Source organism: Thrips palmi, unplaced genomic scaffold (genome assembly GCF_012932325.1).
Source record: "Thrips palmi isolate BJ-2018 unplaced genomic scaffold, TpBJ-2018v1 HiC_scaffold_15, whole genome shotgun sequence".
NCBI classification, from domain to species: Eukaryota; Metazoa; Arthropoda; class Insecta; order Thysanoptera; family Thripidae; genus Thrips; species Thrips palmi.
Window position 1 is genome coordinate 3,232,378 of NW_023144624.1, and position 17,204 is coordinate 3,249,581.

The window sequence follows — 17,204 nt, forward strand, 5'->3', positions numbered from 1 at the left end:
CCCACGACGTCCAGGACCCGCACGCGCACGAACCACGTCGCGAGCCGTCGGCAACCCCGAAGACACGTCACCAGCGTCACGTCACGGAAGTGACGCCTGGCGCGTTGGGCCGCGTGACGGACACAAATGTCACTCATGTCTTTCTTGCCGACGACACCGCTCCGGGGGCTGGACAGTCACGGCGTGGGCGGCAGCTCTCAAGTCTTTCAAGGTGACGGCCGGAGGGTCGATCCCAACCCGTCCCACAGCTGCAACCGCGTGGCCAGAGCAGGGCCTGCGTTGGCACCATCATGGCCCTTGCTGGAGTAACGTGGTCTCCAGGCGGGGCTTGTTGGCAGGCAGCACCACCATGACCATGGCCATGACCGCGGCGTCCACGGTGTGGGCCCCGACGCCGGCGAGCACGCCCGATGACCTGTGGCTGTGCCTGGCCAGCGAGGAGCCGGACGACGGCGTCTTCTCCGTGCTCAACCTGGACCACGACCGCTTCCTCGAGGAGCTGGACCAGGAGAAGGCGGTGAATGCCGTCGGCGCCGTGTGCGGTCGCCTGGCTGCCATGAAAACACAGGTTGGAGCAGACAGCGCTCGAACTACGTCTCCCTCGCCGCCGGCGTCGCCAACCCTTTTCCGCTTTTCCGACGCGTGCAGCCGGATGCAGCGGGGGGCGACAACAACGCCCCGGGGTCGCCGGTAACCCCCGGTAAATCCACCGGCAAAACCTCCGGCGCCGACGCGGCCTCTGGCGGGGATGGCGGGGACTTGAAGGGCTGTTCGAGGCGGGCGTGCAAGTCGGGCTTGTTGGAGCGGATGCGGAGCCGGATGGCAGCCGACGTGTCGCGCGGCAGGGGCTGCAGCTTGCTGCGCGCCAACATCAACGCCGTGCGCAGGTCAGGCGGCCAGGTGGAGGGCGGCCCTTTGGCCCTTGCTTCTGCTGACCCCACGCTTCGCCATGCTTCGCCTGTGGCCGCGCAGGCTGAGGAGCAGCCCGGTGGTCTCGGCTGGCTGTGGCCGCGAGGGTCGCGAGGGCCGCGAGTGGCGGGCCGCCGCGGTGCTGCAGGCCGCGTGGCGGCGCTTCGTCCTGCGCCACGCCTTCCTGCACCTGCGCGAGGTGGTGCGCCAGTTCGCGGCCAGCGGGACGCGGGGCGCGCTGCAGTCCGTCAACCCCAGGGAGGCGCACCTCGCCGACGCGGCCAGCGACATCGTGGTGCGTTTCAGGTGAGCGTCAGGCTGTAGGGTAGGGTGCCCACTGACGACCTGACACAGCATTTCGTCGCTCTGTCTCTCTCGCACCCACGCGGAACGCCCCACGAGTGCGAGAGAGACAGCTACTGTTGCAACGAGCGTGTCGCGCAGGCTGGCGGGGGATGACTCCTCCCTGCTGCCCGTCCTGGTCTACAAGATGTTCACGCGCCGCCCGGTCGTGGACGTGTGCCGCGGCTGCTGCGGGCGCCTCCTTGACTGCAGCGGTGCGGGGGCGGCGGCGTACGCCACGGCTGCCGCGGGGACCACCACCGCGCGCTCTGCCCCCGCCGCCCCCGCCGCCCGCAGCATCAGCTACTCCAGCCCCATGTTATGCGCCCGAGGTGAGACTCTCGCCTTTCCAGCGAGCTCCTTGCTATCGACGGATAACACAACCCGCGCTCTGTCCCGAAGGCTGCGTCGGGTGCCGGTCTCAAAGCGTGTGCTGCCTGCTGTTCGCCTCCTACAAGCGCGTCGAGAACAACGACTGGCGGCACTGCCACCTGGGGCTGTTCGATCCGGAGCGCTGCCCCGCCAGGGGCGTGCCAAGGGGCGGCGTGGCCAGGACCGCCGCCAAGCGCAGGCCCGCCAAGGTAGCCGGCAACGCCCGGCAGCACTCGGTGGAGCACGCCGCAAAGCGCCGCACGACACTCTAACGCCCGCGCCCCCTTCCAGCGAGCCACCCCAGGCACCGCCCCAGGCGCCCTGAGCGCGGCGGCTTCCTGGACCGCCACAGCGACCGCCACAGTCGCCGCCAAAAAGAAGCTCTCCGTGCAGGAGAAGGAGCGCCTCGCCAAGATCACCCTGCTGCGCAAGCTGTATGGCTACGGCCAGGGCGACGGTGAGCTGGCCAACGCCTCGACCGGCTGGCCGAGGCCTGGCCGCCCCTTCGCCACCTTCCCGACCTTCTCTCTCACTCTCACTGGCACTCCCGCAGAGATAGTGTGCCCGCCGCCATCTCCGTCCCTCAGCTCCAAGCGGCCGTCGCTCCTCCAGGACGACGACGTTCTGACGGTCGTCCCGGTGCCGGACCTGCCGGACCTCGCGGGGCAGCACGTCGAGTCCGCCGCGGAGCCGGCGACGGGCCGCGCAAGGGACGCGCGGTGTCCAGAGCAGCCCGACGAGCAGACGAGAGTCAGCGACGCGTACTACGACCGCCTCATGGCCTCATGGGGGCTGTGAACCACTGTGACCCGCCATGCACTTCATGGCCGGGAAAGTCATACTTGTCTCTTCGAGTCAAATTCACGTTACCTCACCAGGATCGGCGTCGCAATGAGCAGCCGAAATATACCGATAAAATATATAGTTTGTAATACGCAGTTACGAGTTTTATTTGGGTCAGAAAGGGTCGGGGTTGTCGGGATCTGCTACACGGCGTCTGCTTGGCGTCTGCTTGGCGTCTGCTCGTCTACTGCCGTCTCGGCTCGGAAGGGGGCGCTTCGGTCGACGGCCACTGGCCACTCCCGCCGGAGCTGCGGAGCCAAGCCGTCGCTCCCCGACAACGACAGTCGTCCGTAGCTCGCGGCCTGCCCTGCAGGGCCTCCTCTCCGATCCAGCGACGCGGCGTGGCAGGACAGTGCTCCGGTTTTGACAACTCGTCGTTTATTTTCGTCGTGGAGGGTATTGAAGAGCGTGAAAGAGAAAATAGCAATTCCGCAGCCAACACGTGATCGGTGAGTACCTGCCATGCATGGCCAAGCATGGCGTGTCACCTCCCACGGCCATGACAGCAGCCGCCCCTTTGTTTACATCCCTTCTCGTATCTGATTCCGTGACGTCACCCAGCGGTGTGTGTGAGAACCAGTGTATTGGTTCGCCCGCGAGAGCATGTTTAGCCTAGCCTCACTTTTTAAGCGGCCCCGAACGTGAGAGCGACGCCTCCATCCCTGGTCGCGCACACAGTTCGCCGCTCCGCGCTCCGCCCCGTGATGTGGGGCAAGCAGTCGTCTGATGACGAGTTTGTATCGAGACCGAGAGCGCGGACCAGGGACCGCGGAGTGGACGACCTGGACGATGACCTGCCCTCCTCCACCCGCTACACGACGTCGCCGTAAGTGCAGCGGTGCGCCTTCGCCTCGGCCTCGGCCTGGCGTCGTGGCTCACTTTGTTTTGGTGTGCAGGTCGCGGCTGTCCACGGCCATGCTCGACCTGTGGAACGACCTGCCGGACCACGTCAAGAAGGACCCCACCATGGTGCAGCTCAAGGCGAGCCTGCCCGGGACCAGCGCAGGGCTGTCCAGGTAGGCGCGCGGCGACCGGCTTCCTCTGCCTTCATTTTCGGTCCTTGGCTGTACTTTACAGTCTTTTCGGTTCGGGTGTCTCCAGGCCGAGCGAGCTGAGCGACGTGACCGAGGAGGGCGACTTGACGCCGCGACTGACGTTCCCGGACGACTTGGGGGAGGCGGGGACTGGCGGCAAGGGCAAGGAGTTCCTCTCCAACGTGTCCGTGGCGGCGTCCCTGCACGCCAGCCGGGGGAAGTGCGTACTAACCTTCAGCTGTGTTTTTTCTTAGAATTTTTAAGCGGTCGTTCACCGAACGCAGTGGTTTTTTTTTTAAATAAGAGTGAAATCATTTTAAGTGTTTTTTTTTTTCGTTTGCATGTGTCCTGGCAGACACGGGCACAGCCATGGGCACGAAAGCTTGCACCACCACGTCATGCCGGGGGAGAAGTCCATGCGGCCGTGGATACGCTGGGTCAGGATGCTGCTTCTCCTCATCACTTGGACCATTTTCACGGTTAGATTACTATCAAAGCCTGGGCATAATTCTTGCTAATTTTTTTTTTCAAAATCGTCTCTTAAGGAAAATTGCTTTATTCTGTTTCAGTGGATTTTAATGACTAGAAGAGAGCGCGAACAAGAAAACCATCAAATTTCGGTGCCGAAAAATCAAATTAAAAGTATCCTTTTTGTGCAAGTTTCCTAAATTTCTCTTGGCAGTGTGGCTCCAACTGCTGCTGTGCGTTCCTTGACTCTCGGCCGCAGGCTACCTGATGCACGAGATGCCCACCGAGAACCAGGTGGCGGTGACGATAGGCGGGGCGCTGCTGCCGCCGGCCTACGGGAACCTCACCGAGTCCTTCATGGAGGTGTGGGTGGAGCTGATCCAGACCAAGATGCAGCTGACGGAGGCGCAGCGCAGCAACGTGTCGCTCCACATCAACAAGACTGACATCCTGTTCACCAAGAACCTGACCGCCCCCTGGCGCATCCCCCTGGTGTCCGCCGAGTCCATCGACGGCGTGCCGAAGCTCGAGCAGGACCACGAATTCAACCTGGACGACTTCGAAATCGCGTAAGTCTCCGTTTAAATTTGAGTCTACTGTTTTTACCTGTGGCAATTTTGATTATCTTAGAGATGATTTAAATTTTTCACTTCTCTTGTGCTGCTGAAGTTTTTAATTTGAATTTGTTGCCTCGCAGGAGTATTCCTCGCAGCTTGCTCCGCCTGCAGATGCACACGAACCTCCACATCTCGTTCCCAGTGTCCATCCGCTACGACACGTCGCCCATCACCCTGGAGGACGGCGTCGTGTACGCCGCTGTGGTGCTGGTCGGACTTTACGCCATGGTCATTTTTGAGGTCAGTCTAGCCACCCTGTCTTGTTCAATAATTTGTCATTTTTATCGTCAATGTTTTGTGTCTGTTATAATTCGTATTTTCCAGATTGTGCACCGTACGCTGGCAGCGATGATAGCATCCACAATGTCTGTGGCGATTCTTGCAGCTTTCAACGAAGTGGGTGTCTTGTGATATTTTCTACTTTTTTTCTAATTCATTGTTCTTACTATTTCTTAACGTTGCATTTTTAGAGGCCCTCGATGGCGGAGCTAGTGCAGTGGATCGACGTGGAGACCCTGCTCTTGTTGTTCTCCATGATGGTGTTGGTGGCCATATTTTCTGAGACCGGCATCTTCGACTACATGGCTGTATATGCGTACAAGGTACGGTCTAAGCTGATTCGTTTTGTTCCTAGAACTTTAAAAAATTTATCATTGTCGATGTTTGCTTTAGATCACTGGCGGCAAGATCTGGCCGCTCATCAACACCCTGTGCTTCTTCACGGTGATGCTGTCCATGGTGCTGGACAACGTGACGACGGTGCTGCTCATGACGCCCGTGTCCATCAGGTCATGGAGATCCTGGTTCAACCACCCGCGAGCTCTAAGTATTGCGTTATTTTCTTTGCTGATACATTTTTTCCTCTGCAGGCTATGTGAAGTGATGGAGCTGAACCCGGTGCCGGTCCTCATGTCCATGATCATCTACTCCAACATCGGCGGCGCTATCACCCCAGTCGGCGACCCACCGAACGTGATTCTAGCCTCCCACAAGGAGGTGGTGAAGGCGGTGAGCGATGCGAACTCAGCTTGATCGGCTGCCCTTTCCCTAGTGTGCCGACCGCATTGAGTAACCGCCCTTTGGACTCGCAGGGCGTCGACTTCGGCGTGTTCACGCTGCACATGGGCATCGGCACGCTCATCGTGTTCGTGGTGGTCAACATCCAGCTCCGCTTCACCTTCCGCAACGTCAACGACTTCCGCTTCGCCGAGCCGCAGGAGGTGCAGGGTGCGTGTTCCACGTCGCGCCGGTTGGGGTTCGGGTTCGAATACTGGGACTGAGCGTTTTCTCTTTATTTCTTCCGCAGAGCTTCGGCACGAGATCGCCATCTGGCAGCGCGCCGCCGCCTCGCTGTCGTCCTACTCCCGCGACGAGGACTCCGTGAGGGAGACGCTCCTGAAGAAGGCCCGCCGCCTCGTGCTGGAGCTGCAGCGCAAGGTGGTGTCCGGGAGGTGAGTCGAGTCGAATCGAATCGAATCGAATCGCGAGTCGCCCGGGAGGCGCGGCCAGCGCGGCCAGCCCCAGCCTGCAGCGCGCCGCGCAGCGTAGCGCCTGCGGCGTAGGCAACTTCTTCGTCTCCACGCTTGCGTGCATAGGTGTTGCCTACTCGCCGGGGGCTCGGCCCGCCCGACTCCTCTGCCTGCCAGCATGAGACGAGAGATCCGCTGGCAATGCGGGCCGTAGAAAGCAAAATGTGGGCGAAAACACTAGCCTTGACGTTTATTTCTGATTGCAGTGTTGCCGTGGAGGACTACAAAGCCACCCTCGAGGATTTGCAGGCCAAGGTGTGAAGCTGTCCCCGATGACAAATTGTGGCACAGTTGCGTGCCTGTGCAGTGTGGGCAACCTAACGCGTGGCTTGTCTGTGCAGTACCCCATCCGCAACAAGATGCTGCTGCTCAAGTCCGGGCTGACGATCCTGTTCGTGGTGGTGCTCTTCTTCCTGCACTCCATCCCGCAGCTCAACCTGTCGCTGGGCTGGACCGCGCTGCTCGGCGCCATCCTGCTGCTGCTGCTGGCCGACCAGGACATGGAGGGCGTGCTGGCGCGCGTCGAGTGGAGCACGCTGCTGTTCTTCGCCGCGCTCTTCGTCCTCATGGAGGCCCTGTCGCGGCTCAAGCTCATCGAGTGGATCGGCAAGCAGACCGAGTCGCTCATCCTGGCCGTGCCCAAGGACTACCAGCTGGCCATGGCCATCCTGCTGATCCTGTGGGTGTCGGCGCTGGCGTCGTCCTTCGTGGACAACATCCCCCTGACCACCATGATGGTGCGCATCGTGGTGTCGCTGGCGCAGAACGAGGAGCTGTCCCTGCCCCTGCAGCCCCTCGTGTGGGCGCTCGCCTTCGGCGCATGTCTTGGAGGTGAGCTGCCTGTCTGCTTTGGAAAGGCTCTGGTGAGACCTCATCAAATTCATGCTCTGCTTGACAGGAAATGGAACCCTGATTGGCTCGTCTTCCAACGTGGTCTGCGCTGGAGTGGCCGAGCAGCACGGCTACAGATTCACTTTCGTCCAATTCTTCAAGTGAGTAAGGCGGCATTCCCCACGATGCGCGTATTTGTTCACTTATTTGTCCACTGGTTTCGCCATGGTTGGGAAACCCTTTCTCTCGGACAGCGTTTTTGTGGCGTGCCCAATGACGCCCGCGTCAACACCTCTGTTTGGACGGCACGAAAAATAAAGTGACTTTTTGAACGATCTTTGTTCAGGGACGGCGGGCCGCGCGGTTATCGTCGGGAAAAGACTTGTCGATTTTGTTCACCTCGCGTCACGTCGCCATGCCTCGCGATATCGTTAGGGCAACGGGTTATCGCGCGCTTTCCATTTATTCTATCATCATTTTTTCAGTTCTCCCCTCGCGCGGACGCCTATGATGTTCCGGGAACTTGACTGCACTGTGTGCGTTGCCTGATGGTCTCTGTGTTTGTTCCAGGGTCGGTTTCCCCGTCGTGGTCGTGAGCGTCCTCACCATCACGGTCTACTTGATGATCGCCCACGTCGCGCTCGGCTGGAACGGGAACGTCTAACGAATCCACGATGATCGTTTTATATTTATTTGTTGCTATTTTTAAAATATCTTGGATTTTTCCTGTTGGATGTAACTGCCTGTGATTTGTGTTGAGCCAAAATTGAGATTAAGACTGGAGAATGAGTTGAAGTAGAGTCCTAAAGGGGCCGTGTAAATATGGTTCTGTTAATAATTTTATTGATTAATTATTCTATTACTTTTTATTTGTAACCTTAAGTTGAGATGAACCTGAGTTGAGATGACTATATTTTTATGGTCGTGCCTGAGCTGAATCGGGTTATAGTATTATTTTAGTTGTGATAAATTTTATTGTTTTAATCACTGTGTTCCGTTTGTGGCTACAAACGTGATGTGTGTGTGTGTGTTTGATGTGTCATGTGTGTTGTACCAGGCATTTGAAACTCAAGTGCCCATGGGTTTTCGTGTTCTTGACACATTTTTTAAAAGTGGCAAGGTCTGCACAATAAGTTTGTCAATCTTCATTATGAAACTGTTATCATGGAGCTATGGTATGTTTCAGTAAATTTTATAGTCTGATAAAGTATTATTTTTCCAAAATATCTTTTCTTTCATCCCCGAATGTCCCCATGCAAGTTGATTGTGCGAATAGTACAGACGCGCTCTGGCGAGCACGGCAGTAGGGATAGGGGTGACCCGAGAGAATGGTCAACACACACACACAGGCGCTAATGCGGGCGTCGCTCCTGAGGGAATGCCGGGAATGCATGCACGAACACATCCCGGCACACCGAAGCTCGCCAAGGCCATGCAAGGCCGGGCGAGACCCGCGAGACCGAGCCGTCTCCTTCGGTCTCCTTGTCCTGTCCTGCAGAGCGCCGAGGTGGCTGGAGTCGTGAACGTGACGACAAGCGCTCGGGGTACTCGGTCAACCGATGAACTCGGCCGCGCTGTACAATAAATACACTGGGCGAGTCGCCGCGCCGCGGGTACAGTGTACAGCGCGACTGTGACCAATCACATTCCACCGCTTCAAAAGTTTCCCGCCAAAAGGGAGCTTCGTCATTGGTCGGCGGTAGTGGCGGCGGTGCGAATTGGCGGGGACTTCCCCGGCCCGCCAGCGCGGTGTGCCGCGTGGGGTTGCCTAGCCATCTCGACTGCGGAGGTGAACCCGCAGGTGCTCACCGCCACACTGTCACGTGGGAGAGCCGCGGGGCGCGGGGGCACTGGAGGGAAGTCCCCGAGTGCTATCTATCCCGTGTATGCAGGCGCACGCACGCACCGGCCGCAGGCCGCACGCACAAAGCCCGGCTGTGTTTGGTCGCGCCCCCCTTTCTGCGTAAACGTAAACACGGCACTGACGCCGCGGCGTGCCGGCGTGCCTGGCGGGGCGGGCCGCCTCGACACTCGACGTGACGACGGCGCTGCCCGGCGCTGGCCCAGAGTGAAGGAAATCACGCCCATCCGAGCTTTCCGCGAAGCGCACTCCTTTTGCCCCCTCCGCCTCCTCGCGGCTTGACTCGACCCGGCCGGGCCCCCCAGCCCCCCAGCCCCCCAGCCGGCCGGCAGAGGAAGCGAGCAACAACATAACAGTCTCGTTATATAGCGCTGAGTGACGCCCCGGACCTCAGAGTGTGGCCGTGATCGCCGAGCCCAGAACAGCTCAGTCTCCTCCTCAGTCCGACTCAGACCATTCAGCATTCGTTGAGTCGCCGCGTCAAGCGACAACGGGTTCCTTGTTGGTGCACTAGTTCGCCATGAAGTGGATCGTGTCCGCCGGGGTGCTGGCGGTGGCGGCGCTGGTGGCAGTCCACGGTGAGTACGCCCATCTCGGTGAAGGCGCAGGGCGACAGGGGCGCACCTAGGATGCAGCCTCTAGAACGGCCCGATGTTGCAGCCGGGCCCACCATCACCAAGGCCTGCATCGCCAACGACAGCTGGAAGCAGGACTGCAACGACTGCATCTGCAGCGAGACCGGGCAGCCCATGTGCACGAGGCGCGTGTGTCCCAGCCCCACCACCCCGCGGCCGCAAGAGTGCACCCCGGGCACCGTGTGGCGCCAGCGCTGCAACTCGTGTCGCTGCACCGCCAGCGGGATGAGCATCTGCACGCAGATGGCCTGCATCAACGACGGCGACGACCTGCCCGCCGTGGGGCTGCCTCTGCCGCAGCCCCTGCCCGACCACTCGCGGCCCACAGGCCACCTGTGCCGCGAGGGCCACACCTGGAAGCAGGACTGCAACACCTGCAGGTGAGACGCGTCGGTCGAGTTCCTGGCCGTGACGCCGGACGGCCGGACCCTGCGGCTCGGCTCGCGTGCTCGCGGTGGTGACCAAGTGGCGGTTGCAGGTGCACGGGCGGTCGCGCAGCCTGCACCATGATGGCGTGCCTGAGCTTGGGCGCGAGCGGCGCGGGCTCGGGCCTCGAGAACCCCAGCCTGCTGCCCGCCTTCACCGGCGGCCACCAGGGCGCCAACGTACTGCCCGCCACCACCGGCGGCCACGAGAGCGCCGCCGTCCTGCCCGCGGCGCCCGCAGCCCTCAGAGGGGAGGAGTGCACCCCGGGCGACACCTGGAAGGAGGACTGCAACTCCTGCAGGTGAGTGAAGGGCCCGCGAACCGTCAGAGTGCGCGTGCGACGCCGCTAAAAACTACGCAGTGCCTCGCCGTCAGGAGCTAACTACCTCCCGCTCCCCAGGTGCCTACCGAGCCACCAGCCCGCCTGCACCATGGCGCGCTGCGTCACCAAGAGGGAAGTCCCCGCACCCGCACTGGGCGCCGAGCGCCGGCCCTGCACCGTCGGCGACGTCTGGAAGGACGACTGCAACACCTGCCGCTGCGGCCCCACCGGGGAGCCCGCCTGCACCAAGATCGGTTGCATCAAGCTAGTCAAGCCCGACGAGCAGGCCGCGGCCGGCAACGCGCGCGTGGCTAGAGCCGCTCAGAAGTGAGTACCGACCGTCGGCCAGCCGGCCAGCACCTGGCGGCGCGCCGTCCTCGTCCTCAGAGGACATGCCTTGACGTGCTCCTCTCCACCCCTGTTCCAGCTCCCAGTTCCCGCCCCAAGGACATCGCGGGCCCGGCCAAGTCGGCTGCGTGTCCGGCACCCAGTGGAAGCAGGACTGCAACACGTGCAACTGCATCAACGGCAGGGAGGTGTGCACCTTCGCCCTCTGTGTCGGCCAGTGAGTGCGGCTGGCGCCCGCTGCCAAACCACACCACCCACTACCACCACGCGCGAAGCGATAGACTGAAATGCCCCAGGTTCCTCTTTTCGCTGTGCACTGTGTTTTGACATAAGCATAGATCTCTTTCTTCTTGTTCGATAAGGGGTTCTCAAGGGGCAAATTTAATGGAAGACTTACTACATTTTAGTTTTGTTTGTGGTTTATTGGCTCACAAAAGTATTACAACTACATCACACACTCATTGCATTGTGCACAACCAAAATTTGTACATTATATACATGGACGCACAACACACCATTTTGAAACATTCGGACCCGAGTAAAAAAAATATTTGTCTCTGATCAACAGGCAATACAACCATGTGCATTAACATCTTCTTGACATTCGAAAATAAACAATTTTTATTTCCTACTTTATACAAAATGATGTTTTTTTTTTACTTGTTCCTTTAAAAATAACTTTGGGTACACTCCACAACACATATTTGAGAAAAAAAAAAGTTTGACTCAAATGGAAGTTAGAAGCTTTGGCTATAAAGTTACAAGACTCTTTGGACACACATAAGCAAAAAACATGGAATGTTTTTAACTTTCTTAACTGACTTGACCAGTCGAAGTTTTCAAAAGAACACACATGACAAAACAAAACAAATGGAAATAATGCAATGAAATGACAAGATATTTTACCCAATCTTCCCTAATTACGCAAAGTGCGGCCCTAAGAGAAAACCCTAGCAGAAAAACATTGGTCAAAATTAAAGAATAAAATGAGGATGAGTTGTTTCTACAACTTCTCTGTGAAAGCTTAAGAATTGTTTCAACGACTAGAGCTCCAAATCTAAGACAGACAAATACCTGTAGCCAACAGGGGAAGAAAAATAGGGTCTTACCCAATGACTGAAAAACTTAAAAGACTAAAGTGATGAAAAATATACATGCAAGTCAAATATTACTTGGGAAGACAAATTAAAAATAATACTACTACCGTCATAGCAACAGGTCCCAATGAACAAAACCTGACTAGCAAAAATTCATGCAGAAAAAAATAGCCATATGATGAGTGGTTAAGGCACACAATCAGGAGCTTCATTAGAAGAGGTAGATCAGAACTAAATTCACAAAAATGTAAACAAAAGATGGCAGATTTTTTGGCAACATCGCCTGAATTAAGATGAAACAGGATCAAGATGGTGACACAGTTGCTATGATAAAATACAAGATGAAAATATCAGTTTTCATGTTCAATTGACTGTCAAAGTACATACAAGTTAATTTGAGTTCTTTTAACACTTGGGCAAGATCACAACCTTACTTGGAATGTCTTTAAGATCATTTTAACAGCACCAGTATATAAATGAACAATTCACAAACCTGGTTTGCTGAAAGCAATATTCTACAAATGGAATTGGAGGCACAGGAAAGCACATTACATGTCAAAAATACATGGCACGGACCATGTACTAATACCCTTTGATAATAACCATATCTTTGGTGTGTGTGAAATACAAAACAAATACTCAAAAGTTAAGACTTTTGGACACACAATGGTCACAACCTTGAAACATGACTTAGGTAAAAAGAACTGTGTATAAAAAATAGTTCTTATTAGAGAATAAGTGATTTGTCTTTAAGACTTACTCAAGTATCAAAAATATTTGCAATAGGCACAGTCACAACTTCTATGTAGTTGAATAAATATAGTCAATAAATAATGGTAATCTTTCAGGATTTCAGAATGACAACATTCAGAACAGTGAAAAATCATTCAGGAAAATATCAGAAAAATTTTCTGTTATGACGCCGCAATACTAAAACTTTTAAGATACAAGGCATTCAAAACTTTTATCGGCAAGAGCAGGACATACCTCTAGTAAAGGTAGGTCAAGTGGCACCTAATCACTCAAGGTTGATAATCTAATACTGGCAGTCTTGGTGAGGCACTTATTCAAATCTCCCTCAACTTCAAGAGATCAGAACAAGTTTTCATATTTGAGCACAATAAGAAACATTGGAATGTAAGACAACATACAGAACATAAGAACGTATCAAGATTTCTTCTTTGAAGAACATTGAACACATACTATGCACAAAAATGCACTGTGTCCAATTCCTTTACAAAACTAAATCATCAAGTCGATACTAGCAATCCTAATCTAAGAAAAAAGAAAACAAAATGGTTGAATAAATAAATAAATAAGCAAATAAATAAATAGAAAAAATACACATGTCACATTGCTTCCTGTGAGACTGATACAGTCAACAATGGGAAAAATAAGGAACATGATGCTTTAAGCATCAATGTCTCACAGTTCCCTGCAAGTATCATTATCACAGAGCCTGCATTTAACAGTTTTTCAATGCACGCTCAAAGACACAAATGTTTTGTTCCTTACGTATACAACTTAATTGCTAGAGTGAATGAATGCATTCTGTGGACTAGTCTTGGAGAGTGTGCTCTTGGACACTTTAGTCTTCACAAGAGAGATTACTTTGGTGCAGTAAATTACTAAATTAAACCAGTTCATAGTAGGACAATGAACCAAGAAATTAACTGACTAAAAGTACTAAAAGAAAAAGTACAATACAATCACCCCATACTTGCAAAGCAAATTTGAGGACACACACCTATGCTCAAATCATAAATAAGGTTGAGTGACTAAGAAAATTGGAATGTTTTAATAGTTACTAGCAGAGAACCTTAGTTCTGCTTTAAAGGAATGAGATGTATATCTGGGTTTTGGTTAAGACGAGCGAGAGCCCTTGCATCTATGGAGCCATCAACCCTTACTTTCACATCTTCTCCAGCTTCTCCCTTTTCATCTTTGACACGGACCTCAGAAGCAAAGTGTTGGCCGCAATGTGCAGCCAAAAGATCATGCAGATGTACAGTTCCAAGAACATTGGTTTCAGAAGGCAAGGATGCAGGCATCATGTGGGTGCGAGCATGTCGATTCAATTTGTCACGGCGATGGAAGGATTGATCGCAGTAATCACACTTAAAGGGTTTCAGGCCAGCATGAGTTTTCTCATGTCTGGTCAACTCAGCCCGAGAAAAGAAAGACTTGAAGCACTGAGAACAACAATGTGGACGTTCCCCAGTGTGGCACATCCCATGACGCGATAACTCATCTTTCCGAGAAAATACAGCAGGACACTGAGTACAGGAGAAGTTTTTGAGCTCTCCGTGAGTCCGTTCATGACGCATGAGCTTGTCTGACCGGGCAAAAGCTTTGTTGCACGTCTTGCAAGTGAAGGGCTTTATGCCTGTGTGCACAGCTTCATGACGAAGGAGCTCACGTCTACGGAAGAAACCCTTGCCACAATAACTACAAGCATGTGGACGGATTCCTAAATGAGTTAGCTGGTGAGTTTTCATGTAACTCTTATCCGCAAACTTTTTGGGGCAGAATTCACATGCATATGGCTTAGTATTTTCTTGAATATTTTCCACCACATCGTTTTCATTTGGAGAATACTCCTCCTTCTCAAATTCTGACTTCACAGAGTTTAAGCTGAAATTTGAGGGTAGATCCGAGTGCTTCATACTTGCATCTATTCGTTCCATCTGAAATGGATCAACACTAATGACCATTGATTCCACACCAGATTGTTTCTCACCAGCTTCATCCAGCTTCTCACTGCCATGTCCGTCTGAAATGCCTTCGTCGATGGGGTCTTCGCAGATCTGCAGTTGGTTGTCAGACTCTGTGTCCATTGTGCTCTCATCATCATTCAAATCCATACTATCAGACTGGGTGTTCAAAGGGGTTTCTTTCTTAGACGGCATACTTAAGTCAGTCGCTTCTTCCTGGAATGGCTCCTCTTCTCCATTGGAAACAGAAGTATATAACAAGTTAAGCTTTGTGGCATCATCAGATTTAACATAAGCAAACACTTTGTCTGAAGAATGAAGCCTTTCATGACGAGTCAGTTTATCTTTGCGATTGAAGGACAAATTGCACACGCTACAAGAAAAGGGCTTTTGACCAGTATGAATAATTTCATGTCGATGCAAATCTCCTTTGGTTTTAAACATTTTAGGGCATTCACTACAACAAAATTGCTTCTGCCCATTAAGAGCCTTGAAGTGTTTCGAGCTTCTAGAGAATTCTTTAGGAAGAATTCTGTATTTGGAAGAATGGACTACTGAATGGACAATGACATGATTTTGAAGCTCTGTTCGGTTAGCAAAAGACTTGTCACAAGTCACACAAAAATATGGAAGACTTATGTCATGGCATTCAAGATGACTCTCGAGTGAAGCGGAGTCAGTGAATGCAGTTTCACAAACTGGACAAAGAAGTGGGTTTTCTCCACTATGGATAAGCCAATGAGCATCAAGATTGCATCGTTCTGTGAAAACTTTCAGACAAATTGAACAAGAGTAAGGAGGTCCGTTTGCTTCATGTGCAGCTTGATGGAGCTCCAGAACATCAACATCTGGGAAAGTATCTTTACACATTTTGCAGCGCAAGTGAATTTCCTCATCTGATTCAGACTTGTCAGACACGTCATCTTGCATTTTAGCTAAGTTGTGACCCTCACCTTCCCCAATATTCATGTTATCGCCTTCACTTCCAACTATTTGCAGGTCATCAGAATCTGCTAGGGATTCCAAGAGACCTGAATCGACGTCTTCTTCTGGTGCTACAGCAGCTTGATGAATTAAGGCCGAGAGTTTTGACTGTAGAACATTGACTTTTATCTCTTTTGATAAAAGAAACTCAGATGACTTGGCCTGGTGGAATAAATATTGAAAAATTAAAAAACATATTCAAGAAAATTAGAGCATAATAATTTACAACCTTCTGAGGAAATACTCACAAAAGACAAGTCTACATGTACATTTTCATTACCACTCTCCTTTTTATCTAGTTTGACCACTGAGGGAACATCTTGGGAATTTACACAACTTTCCTAAAATTTAAAGAAAAATGTGTTAGTCATGGGGGTCATTTAAATCACAAATTAAACAAGTTGGAATTTTTCTTACCGGCTTCAGAGATTTGTCTTGCAGCTGTGCCACATATTGACGAAGAACTTTGTCAGAAGTTTCACACTGCTCTTTGAAGTCATAAGATCGCTCCACTTGGTACAAACACCGATGACAGATCTGTGCTGGGAGACTATCTCCTTCTAAGACCTGTGCAGAAATATTTTCATAATTAGTTCATTTTATTATTAAAAATGAATATGTTTATAATAGTATTTAAAACTTCATAAAATCATTTTGATGGAAAGAAAAATTAAATGGAAGGGTGGTAGAGAAACATGCCCTGCGGTAGGGGTAAGACAAAGGGGCCCCCTTTTGTGTCAGCCTTTGTTCTTCCTTAAATCAAATTTCATGAAGTCTGATGAAAGTAAATATCTTAAACATTCAATATTTAGTAAAAGAAACAGACAAGGAAACTTATACAAAAGAAATATAGTTTCAACACTTAACAAAGAAAACCGTTACGGACGCGTGCGGGTGACAGATGTGCAGCTGCCGCCAACAACAACAACAACTAAACTAATTGACATGACTCACTGTTCAACGAGCCCTTCCCACTAAACCTCGCGGTCCAGAGCGAACAATCCCAAAATTATGAATCAAAACTATCGCGGCAGAAAGGGAGGGAACGGGTCCGAACGCGAACGCGACACGGCCGCAGAAAATGGACGAGAATTTGTTGAGCGACGCGCTGAAGGCGGCCTAGGTCAACAACAAGGGGGTTGAAGCCCTTTCCCTTTCAGAGCCCCATATTGAATGAAAGTGAATGGAAGGGGCCAAGCAGGGCCCCGTCTGGGGTTGCGAGGACGGCGCCGCGGCCGGAGGCCCCTCGGGGCGAAGGAAAAGGCTCACCTGGATCGGGGCGCAGGCCATAATCCGCGACGGTAGAGTCGGCTGGGCAGGCTGGGGTTGGGGCGCGCTTTGGCGGCGGCCCTCGCCACCCCCAACGGACTCGGCGAAGATCGGCGAAAGGACGCCGCCCTGGCCCAGGCACAGGCGGCACGTTTGCTGCAGGTTCATCTTCAGTGGCACGGTCGACATTCTCAAGGCTCCAACAGTCGCAGAAAACAGTCTTCATAGTCTAAATAAACAAAGGAAACTCCCGCCCCCCATGGTCAGAGGGACGCCATACCGCCGCCAGCCCTTTTGCTTCTTGTTGTGTGAGCGGCGCGGCGGCGTAGGGGGCTGCGGCGCGGCGCGGTGGTGGGGGCAAACAACGGGGCCCGCGAGCGCTGCCAACACGACGCCACCAACCTGACGCTTTTCTCAGCCGATTTAGAAGCGAATCAGTCAAATGAAGACGCGAAAACTTTCAAATACCTATTAAAAGATAAGTAATGAACTACTTATCTAGTTTGACACCATTTAAAACTTAAAAATATTTCCTTTGCTTGTTAGAACATTTCATGTCGGTGGGTCTACACTGGTTGATCACCAGGCAGACTTTGCACGATA

The 17,204-nt window shown here is 53.1% G+C and overlaps 4 protein-coding genes across 6 annotated transcripts; 3 read left to right on the forward strand and 1 right to left on the reverse strand.

Annotated features, from left to right (window-relative positions):
• The first annotated feature begins 56 nt into the window (after positions 1 to 56).
• Positions 57 to 2,887, forward strand: LOC117641070. Its single transcript, XM_034378175.1, has 8 exons — positions 57 to 211; positions 339 to 568; positions 649 to 887; positions 973 to 1,215; positions 1,354 to 1,547; positions 1,654 to 1,832; positions 1,915 to 2,080; positions 2,177 to 2,887. Exons 1-8 carry the CDS (start codon positions 127 to 129, stop codon positions 2,419 to 2,421), a joined length of 1,581 nt encoding a protein of 526 aa, XP_034234066.1. The 5' UTR covers positions 57 to 126; the 3' UTR covers positions 2,422 to 2,887.
• LOC117641434 (P protein) lies at positions 2,728 to 8,155 on the forward strand. Of its 3 annotated transcripts, none has more exons than XM_034378757.1 (18): positions 2,728 to 2,915; positions 3,028 to 3,292; positions 3,363 to 3,482; positions 3,568 to 3,720; positions 3,856 to 3,979; positions 4,070 to 4,142; positions 4,228 to 4,537; positions 4,666 to 4,825; positions 4,910 to 4,981; positions 5,056 to 5,187; positions 5,258 to 5,373; positions 5,455 to 5,593; positions 5,677 to 5,812; positions 5,892 to 6,036; positions 6,321 to 6,369; positions 6,456 to 6,945; positions 7,013 to 7,106; positions 7,516 to 8,155. In XM_034378757.1, the coding sequence occupies exons 2-18, from the start codon at positions 3,171 to 3,173 to the stop codon at positions 7,607 to 7,609; spliced, it is 2,529 nt and encodes an 842-aa protein (XP_034234648.1). In that variant the 5' UTR covers positions 2,728 to 2,915; positions 3,028 to 3,170; the 3' UTR covers positions 7,610 to 8,155. The 3 variants fall into 3 exon arrangements, with proteins under 3 accessions (XP_034234648.1, XP_034234646.1, XP_034234647.1); XM_034378755.1 differs by having other exon boundaries at positions 3,097 to 3,292; XM_034378756.1 differs by having other exon boundaries at positions 3,145 to 3,292.
• Positions 8,156 to 9,163: 1,008 nt separating this feature from the next.
• On the forward strand, positions 9,164 to 11,180 carry LOC117641009 (protein jagged-2-like). The gene is made up of 5 exons (XM_034378096.1): positions 9,164 to 9,384; positions 9,467 to 9,821; positions 9,920 to 10,168; positions 10,268 to 10,516; positions 10,617 to 11,180. The coding sequence occupies exons 1-5, from the start codon at positions 9,327 to 9,329 to the stop codon at positions 10,756 to 10,758; spliced, it is 1,053 nt and encodes a 350-aa protein (XP_034233987.1). The 5' UTR covers positions 9,164 to 9,326; the 3' UTR covers positions 10,759 to 11,180.
• On the reverse strand, positions 10,931 to 16,927 carry LOC117641008 (zinc finger protein 420-like). The gene is made up of 4 exons (XM_034378095.1): positions 16,602 to 16,927; positions 15,750 to 15,899; positions 15,581 to 15,673; positions 10,931 to 15,494 (listed from the first exon to the last, which is right to left on the reverse strand). The coding sequence occupies exons 1-4, from the start codon at positions 16,788 to 16,790 to the stop codon at positions 13,455 to 13,457; spliced, it is 2,472 nt and encodes an 823-aa protein (XP_034233986.1). The 5' UTR covers positions 16,791 to 16,927; the 3' UTR covers positions 10,931 to 13,454.
• Between the last annotated feature and the right edge of the window lie 277 nt (positions 16,928 to 17,204).